General features: G+C 46.1%; 1 protein-coding gene across 1 annotated transcript in view; it reads right to left on the bottom strand.

Annotated features, from left to right (window-relative positions):
- CARD11 (caspase recruitment domain family member 11) overlaps positions 1-11,773 on the bottom strand; it is a 50,503-nt gene extending 38,730 nt beyond the window's left edge. Inside the window, exons 1-2 of the mRNA XM_065412302.1 lie at positions 11,745-11,773; positions 5,665-5,738 (exon numbers count right to left, since the gene is read on the bottom strand). Of these exons, the coding sequence (XP_065268374.1) occupies positions 5,665-5,738; positions 11,745-11,773 (103 nt within the window). The remainder of the gene's footprint in view (positions 1-5,664; positions 5,739-11,744) is intronic.
- Positions 11,774-17,918: the final 6,145 nt, after the last annotated feature.

Genomic DNA, 17,918 nt, shown 5'->3' with positions numbered 1-17,918 from the left:
GTTATTCCATGCACACAAGGCCTAAGAGTATCTTAGCTTTCATTCTTTTAAAGCTAAATTTCTAGCCCTTTTCCTTGAGAGGATGGACTAAATGTGGGCCAAAGCTTGGACCTAAAGATCACAGAGGAAGTAAAAATCACCCTTATATCCACCCAGGGCTAGTCTTTTGCATCCAAAAGCCCAATGCCCCAGATCCTTTGATTTTTGATAGGTTCCCAATAAGCTCAGAGCTGGGCCTCAAGGGGAGCAATATAAACTCTTCTCTGGAGTTCACAACACCCCAGAATCTCTTCCAGCCTGCTCTGTGGAATCAGGAACTGTTACATTCTTTGCCAGTGCTCCCTTGGGACATCACTGAGGGATCCCTCCATGAGATGATTCAAAGAACGGAGTTCACTCAGCAACACCACTCTATTGCAGAAACGTTTTCATAGGAATTTAAAAAAAAAACCTCCATCAAGATCCCCCACATTTAGGAATATAAGAACTTCATTATAAAACAAGGATTTACTACACACGCACAAGCCATCAAAAAAATCCTAGAGGAGTGGTCCTCTGTCTCCATACAAGAGCCTTTTGCTTCTTTCTTTACATCTCCCACCTTTGAAGTCCAGCGTGACAAACATCCTTGACTCCTCTCAGAGCTGATGTTTGGTCTATTAGAGGGGCTATTAGTGAGTAAAATACAGCTTCAGGAGCTCAGGGTTTTGCGTCGCGGGATTCCTTGGGTCTGATTCTGTTCTTATTTACAAGAGTGTGAGCCTGGAGTAACTCCATTGTCTTCCATAGAATTACTCCTGCTGTTCACTGGAAAAACTGAAGGTGATTCTATGACAGCACCAAATGTCTATTTAACTTACTATTTAACCTAATACTCTATAATGAATTAAATACTAGTGAGATGCTGGAGCCTGGGTGCTCTGGTCAGGAAACAGAGGAGGTCAACTAAAGTCCAATGAAAACTAACAAATTCACTGCATTAGTGGCTAAGAGTTTTAAATGGAGAAGAGACTTCCAGCAGCACACACTTCCTGCATGTCTGAAGTGCATTATTCCTTGCCTCTATCCTTCCTTCCTCTGACATCTTTGCAGAGAAGCTGTTTTCACTTAAAATAAAAACCAATTAAAAATGACAGATTTCAATGTCCTTGAAATGTGTAAAAATATGTAACCATTTATTGCATCTGATCTTTATAAGCATTCTCTAGCATCTGATTCCAGCATGTCTTGAGTTGTAACCTGACACCTTCAGAGACTATTAAGTACCATGGAAACACTTTGGCATCCATCACAAATCACAGGTGCAAATACACAAACTTGGGCTGACTTGAACCGTGATTTGGCCATAAAGAAATAAGACTATCCACAGCAGTTGAGGAATTGCTCTCCCGCTGTTCCTTTCAGTGTTTAGTATACAAGATATTCTTTAACAGTAGGAGATCTTAATCCAATAATAACCTCCAGCTAGTCCTAACTATTTCAAAGGTCTTTGTGGATTCAAAAGAATAAGAGAGAGAATCCCTTTTTACATTAAAAGAAGCATTCTCTTCCTCTCTCTCTCTCTCAGGGACTGGCCTTCTCCTGGCTGTTTCACACAAATGCACCTTCCTATGTGTTTGCTATTTTTTTCTTTTTGTTACAATTTTTGACTGAACAAATCACCTCACAGTTAAAGCTCTTCCCTGGTCTCTCTCAGCCTTCACACTTTCATATGCCAGGGACTGCTCTCCACTGATCAAGGGAAAAAACCTCCCAGGCTTCAGAACCAAGGTTCCATAAAGCACTCATCTCCAGGTCAGATCTAAAGCTTCATTTTTAGACAGATAAAATGCTTGGGGTTTATTATTATTCTAACAACATCCAGTGAATGAGTTTAGCTTTGAATCCTGGGGTCTCTTAGGTTAGGTGGAAGTCCAAAGGCAGGACAGGCAAGGAGCTTCTCTTAGAAGCAACAAGAACAGCAAGGGAAAAATCGTGGGGATGGAGGAGTTGTTATTCTGCAATTCAACTCAAGCGAGCATTGCTAAAACACTGTTGTGGAAAAGCTCCCACGGCCAGACTTCTATTCAACGCAGGCAGCGTTCACCATGATGGTGCAGAAGTTAATCCCTCCAGCCCCTTAATCGTTTCCATTACCTTCCTCTGAATTCTTGCCACTCTATCAGTCCTGAGGTGACCAGAACCAAACCCTGCTCTCTAGAACAGAGTGGGAGCACAGCGTTCAGCGATCTCTGTGGATCACTTGGTTGCTCCTTTGTGAGATATGAAAAAACACAGGGTGCCGTGCAAGTGAGGAGGAGGAAGTTTATTCTGGAAGTGGTGAATTATCTGGGTCCCTTGGACTTCCGCATTTTGTTCACAGATGTTCATAGCGTGGTGGCAGTTAAAAAGAAACCACAACACAGAAAATTCTCATGTTAACTACACGTTAATATACAAACGGGGGTGGGTTGGGGGCGTGGGTTAGTGTTTGATGCTAAATAGATGAAATAAAAGCAAGGTTTTAAATAATATTTATAAAAAAGAAAAGGGTTACATAAGATAAGATTTTTAAGCTGGAACCTGCAAGCTGTGTGCCTATTATCATCAGCAACGCTTTGCGTGTATGCTGTAGCTCATTCTCTTCCTTTGTATGTTTCTCTAGCACACAAGGGACAGGAAGTGCCTTCCTACCATGTGTTTGTAGAGTAATACAATAAATCATAATTAAGGCTGCGAGTTTGTCACAGATTCCGTGACTTTCCAGGACCTCCGTGACTTCTGCAGTGGCCGGTGTGACTAGCCCGGGGGCCGCCTGAGCAGCTCAGGCAGCCCTTGGGTCAGCCACACTGGCTGCTGCTGGGGAAGTCTCAGGTCACTGTGTCCCCCTCCCCCAGCAGCAGGAGTTTGGGTGTGGGAGGGGGCTCAGGGCTGGGGGTTGGGGTGCAGGACAGGGTGAGGGCTCTGGGTGGTACTTACTTTGGGGGGGGGCTCCCCAGAAGCGGCTGGTATGTCCGGCTCCTAGGCAGAGGCGCGGCCAGGGGGCTCTGCGTGCTGCCTCTGCCTGCAGGCACCCCTGCAGCTCCCATTGGCTGCCAATGCAGCTCACGGCCAATGGGAGCTGTGGAGCCTGCGCTCGGGGTGGAGGCAGCATGCGGAGCTGGCTGGCCGCGCCTACATCCAGGAGCTGAGGGACGGGGATGTCACTGCTTCCGGGGAGGCATGGAGCCAGGTAGGGAGCCTGCCAGCCCCACCAACCCCCCAGCACCAGCAGGGGTCCTGGGTCACACACCACTACCCACGCCCCCCAGCACTGGCGGCGCCCCCAGTCTGCCCCACCAGCACCCGTGGCACCCCCCAGGACCTGCGGCACCCCCGGTCCGCCCTCCCCAGCCCCCCTGGTGCCCCCTGGTAGCCCCCCCCCCCGAGTACCCATGGCACCCCCGGTTCGCTCCCCCACCCCCAAGATTTTGTCAGGGGTATATAGTACAAGTCATGGACAGGTCATGGGCCGTGAATTTTTCTTTACTGCCCGTGACCTGTCCATGATTTTTACTAAAAATCCTTGACAAAAACGTAGCCTTAACCATAATAATAATGACAGCAGAGAGCTTTTTTCATAAGCCCTCTCTTTGGATAGATGCAGCTTTGCAGTATCAGAGCAACATCCAACAACAACAAAACACAATAAAAAGAGAAGAATTTTGTGCTAGCTTTCCTCCTAAAGGAAAATCAGAATGTGAAATGTGATAGGGAAATCACTTCTTTTGCTTAAAGAACCAGGAAACGTGGCTTTATTCTTGGCTCTGCCACTAGTTTTTCATATAGCCTTGGGTAGGTCATTGAAGGTCAAATTTGCAAAAGTGGCCTCCGAATTGCGGGTGCTGAACTTTAGACAACCTCAGTCTAATTTCAGAGGTGCTGAGCACCCACCACTCTCACTGATTCTGGCTGGAGTTCTGGGTGTTCTGCACTATTGAAAATCAGGCTCCTTTTATTTAGATACATAAATATGGATTTAGATACCTACCGGTAACTTTGGGAACCACATTTGAAAAGTTTGTCCAGACAGATGTCTAAATTTGGATACCCTAGAGGAGGGAAACCTAAAATCAGAGCCTGCTTTTGAAAATTTGAACCTTAGGCCTGGTCTACACTAACCCCCAAATTCGAACTAAGGTACGCAACTTCAGCTACGTGAATAACGTAGCTGAATCCGACATACCTTAGTTCGAACCTACCGTGGTTCAGACGCGGTCCACACGCGGCAGGCAGGCTCCCCGTCGACTCCGCGGTACTCCTCTCGCCGAGCTGGAGTACCGCAGTCGACGGCGAGCGCTTCCGGGATCGATGTATCGCGTCCAGACCAGACGCGATATATCGAACCCGGAAGTTCGATTGCCAGCTGTCGAACTACCGCGGTAGTGTAGACCTGGCCTTAGTCTCTTTGTGTTGCAGTGTCTCCATCTGATAATCAGGATAGCAATAAATACGAACATCACAAGGCACGATTCACTAGTAACTGCAAAGCACTTTGAAATCCCAGGATGGTAGGTATTAGGGAAGTATTAATGATTATTACTACAGTATTATTACTTTAGATTCTGAAATCCTCAAAGTATCTCTAGGAGGCTGAGAGCATTGCTGGATAATCAAGGTTGAAAATAGCTATGTTTCTGCTTTACTTAGTTTGGGTGGACACTGAAACAACCACTTCAATCAGCACTCCCTCTCTCTGTCTATAAGAGAGTCAACCAGCTTGCAAAATGCCTCAGCGTCAGCAAAATGTAGAAGATATAAAATGACGGACCCATAAAAAATAGAATAGAAAGTTTTAAACACAATATAGTTTTCCATTAGCATAAATATCTTCTATCCACTTCTCTTACTGAGTCAGGCTTCTTGTTACACATAACTTACAGCGGGAAAGAGACCATTACTAGATTTGCAGGGGATCAGCGAGGTAAAGCTGGGTCCTTGTCATAAGGCATGTCCCCATCCCAATCAGGAGAAGGCTAACGAGCTTCTCTGGGCTCAAATGGTACCAAATTGGCACACCTGCAAAGTGTGCTCCAGCTGAAGGAAGCGAGCTTAAAAAAGAAATCTTGTCACAGGAAGAAGTAGCAACCAGGAGGAAAGCTGCTGTGTCTCAGAAGTACCTGTCTCTTGCAACAGAGCAGCTGAGAGGGAAACAGCTGACAAGCCTCTGCTGCCTACAAGGACTTACTAGACCCAGGACAACCTGATCACTGCAGGGCAGAGGTTGAAGGTAAACCCTGACCCGGATCCATCTGTGCCAGACTGCCATATACAAATCAGACCTTTATAAGGGAACTCAGAGGCTGAATGTCCCCTTAAGCAGGAGATCCCCATAGTGCCAGAGAGTTTGGAGTAAAGTTCCCAAATGGGGAAAGGACTCTGTAAGTGGAAGAGACTCAAACTGCCTGAATGTGACCCAAAGGAGAGGCCCAGCCTATCACAGTCCTCACTGAGGACAGTTAGGAGGTACGCTCATACATCACTTGATTTCACTTGCAGTTCACAAGAGAGTTACCCGTTATTCAGTTTCCCTCTTGGTTCACCAGGGAACCAACTATCATTTTCAGTACACATCGGAGACGAGAGGCAGAGACAATCCAAACCTAAACTGTGGTTCAGAATGCTCTGGAAGCAAACCCAACTCACTTCTGGCAAAAGGAGAGAGAAAGAATTCCTCTTCACTCTTCATACTTATTATCACTTCCTCAAGAGAGTCAGACCTAGAAGAATAAAAAGGAGAAATCTACAAAGTTGTCTCTGCATTCATATTTATGTCCTTATGAAATATTAAAATAGTGGAATAAATCCCAGGAGATTAGTTCCTAGTCAGGAGTTCTAAACAGGAGAGAACAACTGGAATGAACCTCAGAAGAGTTCTACTTTCCCAACTAATAATAGAACGACGTATAAAACTCCATTCCACCAAAAGTGAAAGAATCATGCATGGATGAAGCAAGGATCAATTATTATCGTTATTGCGTAGTGCTCAGGAGTGGCTTTGCACCTCACAGTCTAGAAAAGATGACATGCATCAAAGACAGAATGCTGGCAATTGTTCTGCATGCCAGGAGAATCTTGCTTAATATCTGAACAGTACACACTCTTGCTTATTCCATTTAGTTTTACTTGAGCTTGCATGGGGATTCCCATCCCTAGCTTTAATCTATTTTGTGGAAGGGCAAATTGCTCCTTTACTGAGAATGCTGGTTTGTCCTATGAGATGTTGCTGTGGAGGTCATGTGTTCTCCTAATCAGTGCAATAATATTTAGTATGTCACTACAGTGACTTCAGTCTGGTACAAGATTAAGATCCACGTTTTCTGCAGTGCTCTCATCAGGTAAGATATCAGAGGTCCAGGGCAAACGGATTGTGCATTCCTCAAGTCTGTTAGCCTTAGCCCTTCAGAGTTCTTATCAAGTTCTCATACAGGAAGGAAAATGACTAATTTTGTCTGAATAGCAAAACCCACAACAGATTGTGATAGCCCAGACAGGCAGCATCCAATCAGATTTGCCTGCACAACATCTATTACCAATAATAAAAACACAGAAAATGGAAAAAACCCTCCTTCGCAAACAGCGTGGTAGCGACGCTTAGGCTTTTTTGCCACCCTTTCTGTGTGTATTCTCTTCTGTGCAGGTATTTATATCCCGCCCACCACCATAGCATCTGAGCACTAGTTGCTAATCATTTTGAAAAGCATCTGTGAGTGACTTAGGAATCTACATCCCATTTTGAACGCTGTGAGGCTATGTCTGCACTTAAAATGCTACACCAGCATAGCTGCAGCTGTGCCGGTGTAGTGCTTCAGGGTACACACTCACTACAGTGCTGAGAGGGGTTCTCCCATCCCTGTAGTTAATCCACCTCCCAGAGAGGTGGCTAGGCTGTAGCTTGCAGTAGCTAGGCTGACAGAAGAGTTCTTCCATTGACCTAGCACTGTCTACACCAGGATTAGGTCTGTGGATTTTTCACACCCCGAGACATAGCTATGCCAATGTAAATTTTCAGTGGAGACCAGCCCTAAGACAATGAAACTTGGGTTCCTAAGTGTCTACATCATTTTTGAAAATGGGATTTAACGTAGGCTCTTCTGAAAGTGGTACTCGTGGCATTTCCCAATACATACTAAGAGAAAACGGAATGATTAACACGGTGATCAGGACAGACAACTTGACAAGTGTTACTCCTGGGGGAATTCTGCACCACTGCGCAATGCAGAATTTTGCAGAAATTAATGTTGTGCGCACAGAATTTCCTTTCCTCCCCACAGAAATGGGCTGCAGAGATGTTGGATGCCACTAGGGCCAGTGCAGACCCCAGCTCACAAATAGAAGACAAGGCCGGGGGAACTGGAGGGTTCCCAGCAGCTGCAGTTTCCAGCACATCCTGAAGGAAGGAGGGGGGCAGTGCGCAGGAATCTCCGTGCAAGCCTGGGACCCAGCATCAGGCTGTTTCTCCCTCTGGCTCCCTGGCCTCTGTGGGGGTAGAGGATAAGAGTGTCTGGGCCTGCAGCTGGCCTCTGGGGGATAGAGAGTGTGAGTGGCTGGGGTGGGCCCATGGCTGGGCTGGGGTGTGTGTGTGAGTGTCTGGGCTGAGAGGGGGGGCATGGCTGGTCTGGGTTGGGTGGGAGGGGGTGTGAGTGTCTGGGCTGGGACAGCCATGGCTGGGCTCTAGCGGGGAGGGAGTGTGAATGTCTGGCTCCCCAGCTGGGCTCTGTGGGGAAGGGGACAGAGAAAAAGGAACTGGGTTGTCGTAGGGATTTAACGCTGTACTCCTGGGGGAATTTTTGTGTGTGTCTGTATTGTTACAGACATACTTGCTGACAGGTATTTTGAAATAAATTACCAAAATAATTGAAACTGGTGTGATTATATAGTGAAATTTTGACAAATAACATTTGCAGAATTTTGCACAATTTTAAAAATGTGTGCCGAATTTTTAAGGCGCAGTATTCCCCCAGGAGTGTCTGAAGACGTACATCTGAATTTTCAGATGTGGGCATCTTAACAGGGCTTCTTAGGTGCATATGTAGCTGCTTTATACATGCACATTAGGTGCCAATCTAACATCCAAATGTAGGATTTCAATGCTCCATTTATATCACCATCGTTTAAAATGGTGCCTCTAGTGACAGCTCTCCTGTAACAGAAGGACGGGAAACAGGAGGAAAGAGAGATGGAGAAAGACAGAAAAGAGAAACAGGGATAAGGAAAGATAGAAGGGAGGAAGAAGAAGTAGGAAAGGTGAGAGAGAGGGGAATGCAGAGAGAAACAAAGAGGAGACACAAGAGAGATGGGGATGAAAGAAAGAAGGGTTGTAGTAAAAATGGTGAGAGGTGAGACGCAATTGGGGAGATACAGGGAGTGTAAGATTGGGAGGTCCCGAGAGAGACCTTGGCATGCTAAAGATTAGTGTTAGTTCAGAGCATGCAAATCAAGCTAATGGCACAATAATTTTAATAATTTACCACAGGAATTTAGTGCATGCATTTAAAAGGATTTGAGAAGCAGCAAGCAGAGAGATGAAAGCTTGACACTTAGTAAGTACTTTAATTTACACATCCTCCACACTACTGTGCATGATGATGAGGACAACGACAATGAGGGTGATATTGTAATACAAACATGTTTAAAGACTGGATTTTTTTGTTTGAATGCAGCATTTAGCTGCTGACACAGACACTCTCTTTTTACTAGAGTGTGGGGAAAGCAGAGGTACAAAAAGAAGCTGTTGTCCTTGGGTAGTACATGGCTCATGAGATACTTGATCTAGGGAATGTTGTTGAGATTACGGAAAGTCCATTGCCAGGCTTCACACTTGTTTTTAGTGGTGATGAACAGTCTGTTTTTACAACTGGGATCTGGATTCCAACTAGGCTAAGAGGAGGAAGAGTTACGAGTTAAGAGGAAGAGGAGGACAAGATGCTAGGTACAGGAAGGTCAAGTCGCCAGCCTTTCAACTCAGGAGATCTGGGTTCAAAATTCACTTTGGCCATCAGTGCAAATGACTCTGGTGATCTTAGCTTAGGTCTTATTGTCAAGGCTAAGATTTTGTCACACATATTTTTAGTAAAAATCACGGACAGGTCACGGGCAATAAAGAAAAATTCACAGAAGCCCGTGACCTATCTGTGACTTTTACTAAAAATATGCATCACAAAATGGGGAGCTGCAGGGTCCCCACACCATCCCAGAGGTCCCCAGCTTGGAGCTGTGGAGTCACCCCACTGCCCATGGCTCCCAGCTTGGGGCACCCCAGCAGCCTGTGGTGGCTTGAAGCTCCGGGGCACCCCCACCGTGGGGAGCTGCAGGGCACCCGCCCGCGGTGGCTGGGAGCTCCCGGGGGCCCTGCTGTCCGTGGCGGCCAGGAGCTACGGGGCACCCCCACCGCCCACAGCGGCTGGGAATTGCGGGGCATCCCTGCCCCCACACAGTAGCGGGGAGTTGCAGGGCACCCCTGCCCCCCCCACAGCAGCTGGGAGTTGCAGGGCACCCCCGCAGCGGCTGGGAGTTGCGGGGCACCCCGCCATCCACTGCGGCTGGGAGCTTGGGCCCTCCACAGTTTCCAACCACCATGGGCTATGGGGAGGACTCTGCAGCTCCCAGGCGCCACAGGCTCAAGTCACGGAGGTCTCTGGAAGTCACGGATTCCGTGACTTCCGTGACAAAATCGTTGCCCTACTTATCGTATATATCTGTGTGTGTGTTCGTCCCCATCAGAAAACTAGCACTAACTCTAGTACAGTGAGCCTTGGCTCATGATTAAGTTGAATTGACAGAGCTGTGTGGGAACCAAGGTTGGGATAGAGGTTCATGCCCACGTTAGCAAAAGCTCCCACTGCCCTTGCGTGCATTATAGCTGGTTCTCATTAGTGCTATTAGCACCTCCCTTTTATGAGTACAAATAGATAAATATTAAGAGAGAATGAAATGTAATTGTACCATATAAAATTATCATGGGTGTTATTTACTTAAGTTTTGGCTTATTCTAAACCCATATGTTACATGGGTTAGAAAATGCGTCCACAAAATTCAAACTTGCAATGTTTCTCTCATCCAGTGAGGTCAATGGGATTCTTGTTGAAAGTACAGTATTCTGTCATTTCCAAACAACCAGTTCATGACATGGAATGTCTGAGAGTCAGGACCAGATTGTCTCATTTACCAGGAAGTCTCCAAATTCAGCAAGAAATGAGCACAAAGTCATGTGACATTCCAATGAGCAGAAAGGCCAAAATTTTCATCTGTTACATTCATGTAATTCCACTGTCTTCATCTTGGCCCAGATAAATTCATGAATAACACTTTACTCAAAAGACTGTATGAGATCCAATATCACCATACTGTTAGGAATGTACTGTCACACTCCTGCTCACAAATGAGAGTACTACACGGTGGCTAGACAAAATACAAGAAATATGAGATATGAATAAGTAACAAGCTGACTGACAGTTTCAGAAGACAGATGGATCTTAGCAGACCTACTACTCCCAACACATAAGACAATACAAGATACAAAACCTCACCACTAAAATAAAATATCACAATACAACAATTCTGGCCTTTCATGGGAATATGACAGCTATTTCAAACATCTCAAATGCACTATACACATGTATAATGATTTCACACCTAGCTCTCTATGTAGAATCAATCACTTGTATGTTTACCAGCTAACTGTTTACCATTGAATTTGTCATCCCCAAAACTGCTCAGCATCCTACGGCCAATGATTGTTAACATCTGTGTACTACTTCTTGAACCTCAGATATATAGTATTCACCTAACTACTTATTCAATTTTGTACCTCCCTGAATTATGCCTTTGAAATGCCAACAGTTGTAATGTAAAGACTACTTTTTGGTGCACCATCCAATTTACTAGTCCAGTTGCTCACACCTTTCTTTCTCAGATCTGCCTGAAGAATGAAGTAAATGCCATACATAACACAGGCATCAGGTGTCTTTCCAAGCCAGAATCAGTGGGTCAAATGATGGGACATGCTACTGCACTACAACTTAGCAGAGGGTGTGCTAGCCTCTGGGGGAACATACTTACTCAACTGGTGATAGGCTCCATTCTCAGTCATAAAGCTCCTTGGACATGCCTCTGGATGGGCAGTGCCAATGGTCCTAAGACTCCCTTTGTGGTGCCCCTGGCTTAAAGCTGGAAGTATAGTGCGGTGAGCTCTTCCCCACAAGCAGAGCACAAAGCACATGTAGAAATCTGGATGTCACTTGGCAAGGAAAATTACCCAACAGATAAAATGCAACACTGCTGAGGAAGTACAAAGTCCTACTAGGAGTGAGAAGCAGCTCCTGGCAGGCTATCTACAGTTCTGCTGGTTAGAAAGCAGTGCCTTTCATACAGAAGTGGCTGAACCTTTTAAATAAGTTTCATCTAGTTAAACTGGCTTCCCCTCGTTACCCCCTCTGATCCCCTCTCCTTCCTCTCGCTCTGTGTCCTGCCTCTTCACTTGCTGCCGCAGCGGGACTGTGTGACATAGCTCCGGAAGCGCACACCCACCATCCTCTCTCAGAAATGCTGTGTCTATATATAGCAGGGGGAGAGGTGTTGGGGGCTGCCTCACTTCCCCATTTCTTCTGAACAGAGGCTGTGGGTGACTTTAAAACATGACACCTCTGTAGAAGGAAATCAAAGAGGAAGTGTCTCATGGCGTTAGAGAGCTCTGCTCTGGATGTGATGGGGGAGAGGGGTATTACCTGAAAACAGCCTTTTCTTCCGCAGACATTATGACAGAGGTCCTTCTGCAGTAACATGTGCATCAGTGAAAGGGTGGGGAAAACAAAGATGGAATGCACAAGACCATTCCCAGCTTGGGAGAACGTTCCCTTGAGACAACGTATTAGGGCAGCAGCATGATGAGCCCCACCGTAATGAACTCCTAACTCCTTAACAGGTGGGACTGTACTTTGTTCCTGTAAGCAACGTTCTCCATTAATCATTATCCCACTGCCAGGGAAAAGGAATAATAGCAATACTCAGGACTTCTATAGCAGGTTCTACCATCAAACATTACTGTTTGTGCTGTGCAAACATTACTTAGTTAAACAAATACCTTTGTGCTGCTTTACCCTGAAACTGTACCCATTGCTTCAGCTAAGGAGAATAAGATGAGGTACAAACTCCAGTATGGAAAAGTTATTCCCAGCAGGACTAGCGAAACATGGCATGAGACGGAATTCCACTTTCACCACAGAAGAGGCCAGTTGGTTCAATTCAGAGTCAAGTTGCATCACTGGTGAAGAGTGGAGAAGCCAAGAACTGAACAAGTCAGAAATCTAACTATCATCTTCTCCTAAGAGAACGTGGTCATCATGGGGAGCAGTATGGGGAAACCCAGGATGAAGGAGTACTATTGACTGAATTCCCCTCTTTCAGCATGGGAAAGGAGCAGTTAGGAACTGCCAGATCAGATCAGAACAGTGCTCCATCTAACATGGATATCCTGTTTCTGAGAGTGGCCAGTACCAGTAAAACACCCTTTCTGGAAAATACTCTAAAAACATGACGGGGGGTGGGGGTGGAAGAATCCCAATCCCATCCATTTAGGGAGACATTTTTTTAAAGGCACAAAGTGCAGACACCTAAATCCCACTGAAAGTCAATAGAAATTAGGTACAAGAGTATTGTTTGGGCCTTTGAAAATTTCCCCTTTTGTATTTGGTTTCTCTCCTGAAACATGAGGAACAACAATCCTTACCCATGTTTCTTCTAGCTAGTGGAACTGCAGAGATTGTGCGTACAAGTTATACACCTTGCTATCTCATATCACCCACTACCAATGGTTAATTACGTTTTTTGCAAAAGAGCTATCCATCGGTGGTCACCTTTTTCTTGTAATATGAGAATGGGTAAATAATTCCCACACTTGAGGATTGAATTCTTTCAGCTCTCAGCTCTAGTCAAGAGCCTTAGAACTAGATTTTTTATTTTCTTTCAACCCACAATCAAGGTCATATTTTGCAAAGAGCTCAGCTGCCATGTAAGCAGCAAAATAATGGCTGGGGTGACCCAGCGACCCGTTGGTGTCAACTGGCAGAGGACATAAGGGATGCATAGGAGTTTACTGGGATCGCCTGGGTCTGACGTCTACAAAATAATGCACCAAAGGGTGGGATGTGAGGTCTCTACCAACAGCTAGTAACACACTGGTCGTCCTAATCATTGCAAGATGTATGTATGGATATTTAAGCAGCTATGTGTATACACTGAAAACGATATTCTTAAGATATGTGAGTTATAAGACAGCTCCCCAGAAGACGACAAGCAGGTTTGCATCAGGCAAGGGTAGGGCGACCCTATGTCCCATTTTTAAAGGGACAGTCACATTTTTTGGGACTTTTTCTTATATAGGCGCCTATTACCTCCCTCCCCCGTCCCATTTTTTCACAGTTGCTATCTGGTAACCCTAGGCAGGGGGTAGTAGACGCTTCTCTCTCTGGCTGATCATTGTGTGACTTACAGTTTAAGTCTTGGCTGGAAAATGCAGCAAATACTTTAGATGGGCTAAACTTCACCAGACAGGAGAGTATCTGGGTAATTCAGTCTTGTGTATCATGTTATTTTACATGTAATCTTTTGTTTCCAATACTTTGACTTGCTACTTCTCAAATCTCTAAGCTTTGTTAAATAAACTTGTACTTGTTTTCACTTCAACCATATTTAAGTGCTGTGTGTTAAACAGAGCAGTGTTCTGAAGGAAAACTGGTAAACTGGTGCACAATGTTTCTTTGGGAGCAGCTAATCTGTGAATACTGAGAGCGTTTAGTATTCACAGATTCAGGAGCTAGACACTCTAGGGCGGATGCTCAGAGGGTTCAGGTGTTGGAGTGTGCTGATCACTAACCTGCAGGGGGAATGTGGGGCCTGCACATGTCTGGAGGGAAATGCTTGTGTTGCTGGTGGAGTTGGGGAGCTGACTTCTGGTAGGCACAGACAAGAGTTCCTCATGCTAATGGCAGATGGTGGCGGGGTGCCTCACAACCCTAGATGCCCTCGGGAAATATCACAGCTGGACTTTTGAAAGACCTAGCCCAGATGGTGAGAAAATCTGGTCCTATGTGTCACAATGGCAGGGAGCTGCTGGGTACTAAGCCCTTCAGAAAATCTGGCCCTTATTTAGATGCCTAAATTGGCTGAGCTCTTTGAAAATCTTGGTTCAGTTATAGATGCTGAGTACTTGAAAATCTGTCCCTTAAAGCCTTCTTCAGATGTTAGCTTTGCATGAATAGGATGCGGCTATAGAGCACTTCTTGCATACAAAGCTTGCTGGGAGTAGTAGTTTATAGTTCTGGTTTGATGACACTGTATAAACTCTCCACTACTACAGAAAAACTACAAATCCCAAGAGGAAGAGACTTGGCACCATAAATCAATGCTTATGTATGGTAATATTTAATCCTTGGGAACCCAAGAAACAGACATTCTACTGGAGAGTAGATGGTGGTAATCACTGTCAATGGACCAGTCTAAAGTCTTTTTCAACATATCTCCCATCACAAACAACCTTTTGAGAGTTAGATTAGTATTTGCACCTTGAACCCTTCAAAAAAATCAAAAAGGTTCTTTCCCATCTCCTCAGCAACACTGCTTTCTGAGAAGAGCAAACAGAATTGTTTTTCTTGTATTCAAAAATTAACATAGTGTAATAACTACATGGGGTTTTAGATTAGACTCTCCTTCCATCATTATTTGTTCTGTTTATCTTCCTTGTGAAAGCCGGGAAGTTTCATCTTTGCAGACTCTCTACTGCTGACTCAGCAGCCTGAGCCAAAATGCAAAATGCAAAAAAAAAAAAAGACTATTTAAAAAAGGTCCAATGATTTTATTTTCTCATCATAAATATGAAATTTAATTAGCAGCTCACTGCTAACGAAGCCACCATGGAAAATGAGACTGAGGTGACAGGCAAGCATAAAAGTTATGCAGCAGCCAATTTAACTCCTGCTTTTCCCTGCCAGAACTTCAGCTCTTCTAAGGCTGTTGTGCCATGTTTTTCTTTACTGGGAAGGATTCTCTGTCCTTGTGGTAGCAATCACTCCAGTGTGAAACAGCAACATACAAAGTGCAAAAGGACAACAGAAGAGGAGCACTGGGGGGCTTACCAGAGTCCTACAAAATATATAGAAACCTAGTGTCCCTCACTAGTCTTCAGCCCACATCCAGGCTGTGCACCTTTGCCTCAGGGCTTACCATGTCTCTAGCTCCCTTAGCTCCAGAGGGAAAGGAGGTTGTATGAAGGGATAGGGTTCCAGAACTGGGGCTCCAGCCTGAACCTGAATGTCTACACTGCAATTGCCTGAGCCAGCTGCCACGGGTCAGCTGCAATGAAGACAGACCCTAAGAGCAAGGGGCTTGTTCCTGGGAGTGTCTGTATGTGTGTTATTCCGCCAGCTCCTCTGACGCGGCTCCTGAGCGGCAGGAGACAGAAGTTCTTGCAACTGGGTCTGTGTATCAGTGTGAGTGTAAGGGGGAAGGAGTGTGCCAGGTTCCTGCACAGCCACACAGCCACAGCTGCCTGAGGTAAGTTCAGAGCAAGGATGCACAGGTCCTTTTTGCCCTGGTGGAGGAGCACAAGTTGCCACAAAACCCCAAACAACCCTGTACAGAGTCATCACTGAAAAGCACTGTGGGAGAACACTGGGAGAGCTGCCTGAACCAGTGCAACCACAAAACCTGCACTTCCTACCTGTTCTAGCAGTGAAATGGTTGGAAATGAATTGGTGTGGACGGAAATGTTCACAGGAGCTGCCCGGGCTAGTGCAAGTGAAACGATTTCTGGACTATTTGGGAAGCATTTGGAGCAATTCTGTGGGTGGGCAAGAGTACTGCTGGTACTTGAACTAGTGCCGTAAATGACAATCTTTTCTCATTGTTGTATGCAGTGTTGTTGTAACCATGTTGGTCCCAGGATATGAAAGAGACAAGGTGGGGGAGGTAATATCTTTTATTGGGCCAACTTCTGTTGGTGAGAGAGACAGCGTCAAAAGCTTGTCTCTCTCACCAACAGAAGTTGGTCCAATAAAAGATATCACCTCCCCCACTTTGTCTCGCTAATATTTTCTAAAGTAGATGGGCCTTAACAGCACTGGCTCTGGTTACTATTCAATTCTTCTGGCTTCACTACTGAGACTTCAGGGCAGGTCTTAAAATCCTGAAAGATGCTGGAATGAGGTTGCATACAAACAGTTTGCCTACCAATGTGACATACCCAGAGGCAGTTCTTCTGGTCAGTAATGGAAAACAGTGGCTAAGAACGAGCAGCATTCCACCCAGTGGCTTGGGGCTGCTGAGGATTTTCCAGATGAAACAGGATCTTGTCGTCCTCAGCATGACCTAAGGCAGGGAGTTTACATCTCTGATGTTTGTTTAGAAAAGTAAGAGCTTTTTGTAATACTGGCTCAGGAAAGTGCCAGGTGCTGATATCTGACTGCTGGTAAAGCCTCTCAGATCAAATCAAGCTGTGTTTGCATAGCACTTTTCAACGGAGGACCACAAAGCGCGTTACGAACATCATTTAAGGCCTTGGCTACACTTGCAGATGTACAGCGCTGTGAGCTAAACCTGACTTCGTGCAGCTGAGTAGGGAAAGCGCTGCAGTCTGTCCACACTGACAGCTGCCCAGCGCACTGTCGTGGCCACATTTGCGGCAATTGCAGCGCTATTGGGAGTGGTGCATTATGGGCAGCTATCCCACAGAGCACCTCTTCCCATTCTGGCGCCGTGGGTTGTGGGAAGGGGGCGTGGGTGCGGGGCATTCTGGGTCCTGTCCCAACGCCCCGTGATGCATCGCTTCGCATCCCAGAAATCCCTTTGTTTCCGTCCACCTTTGGCGCTATCTTTCAACGGTTTCTGTGCAGCGCGATCTGTCTGCGGGAAATGGAGCCCAAACTGCTAAGGCGTATGCTGACTTATCTCGCCAGCACGTCACGTTTGGCTGTCGAACTATTCCTTAAGATCCAAAGTGACAGTGAGAGTGAGGAGTCCGACGATGCTATCAAGCCACGTAACGTGTACGACACGAAATTGCTTGTGGCATTCACGGACATGCTCAGCACCATGGAACGCCGCTTTTGGGCTCGGGAAACAAGCACCGAGTGGTGGGATCACATCATCATGGAAGTCTGGGATGACGAGCAGTGGCTGCAGAACTTTCGGATGAGAAAAGCCACTTTCATGGGACTGTGTGAGGAGCTTGCCCCCACCCTGCGGCGCAAGGACACGAGATTGAGAGCTGCCCTGCCAGTGGAGAAGCGGGTGGCTATTGCAATCTGGAAGCTGGCAACTCCAGACAGCTACCGGTCAGTCGCAAACCAGTTTGGAGTGGGAAAGTCGACCATTGGAATCATGTTGATGCAAGTTTGCAAGGCCATTAATCGCATCCTACTCAGAAGAACCGTGACTCTGGGTAACGTGCAGGAAATAGTGGATGGCTTTGCACAAATGGGGTTCCCTAACTGTGGAGGGGCGATAGATGGGACGCACATTCCTATTCTGGCACCACCCCACCTAGGATCCGAGTACGTTAATCGGAAGGGGTATTTCTCTATGGTTCTCCAGGCGCTTGTGGATCACCATGGGCATTTCATTGACATTAACACAGGCTGGCCCGGAAAGGTGCATGACGCACGCATCTTTCGGAACACTTGGCTGTTCAGGAAGATGCAGGCCGGGGCTTTTTCCCCAGAGCGGAAGATCACGGTAGGGGAAGTCGAAATGCCCATTGTGATCCTTGGAGATCCCGCTTACCCGTTAATGCCGTGGCTCATGAAACTCTATACAGGGAGCCTTGACAGCAGCAAGGAATGGTTCAACTACAGGCTGAGCCAGTGCCGAATGACTGTGGAGTGTGCCTTTGGCCATTTAAAGGGCCG

The sequence above is a fragment of the Emys orbicularis genome, chromosome 10 (assembly GCF_028017835.1).
Source record: "Emys orbicularis isolate rEmyOrb1 chromosome 10, rEmyOrb1.hap1, whole genome shotgun sequence".
NCBI lineage: Eukaryota > Metazoa > Chordata > Testudines > Emydidae > Emys > Emys orbicularis.
Note: the sequence above shows the minus strand (reverse complement) of the source record. Positions and strands in the feature narration are given on the sequence as shown.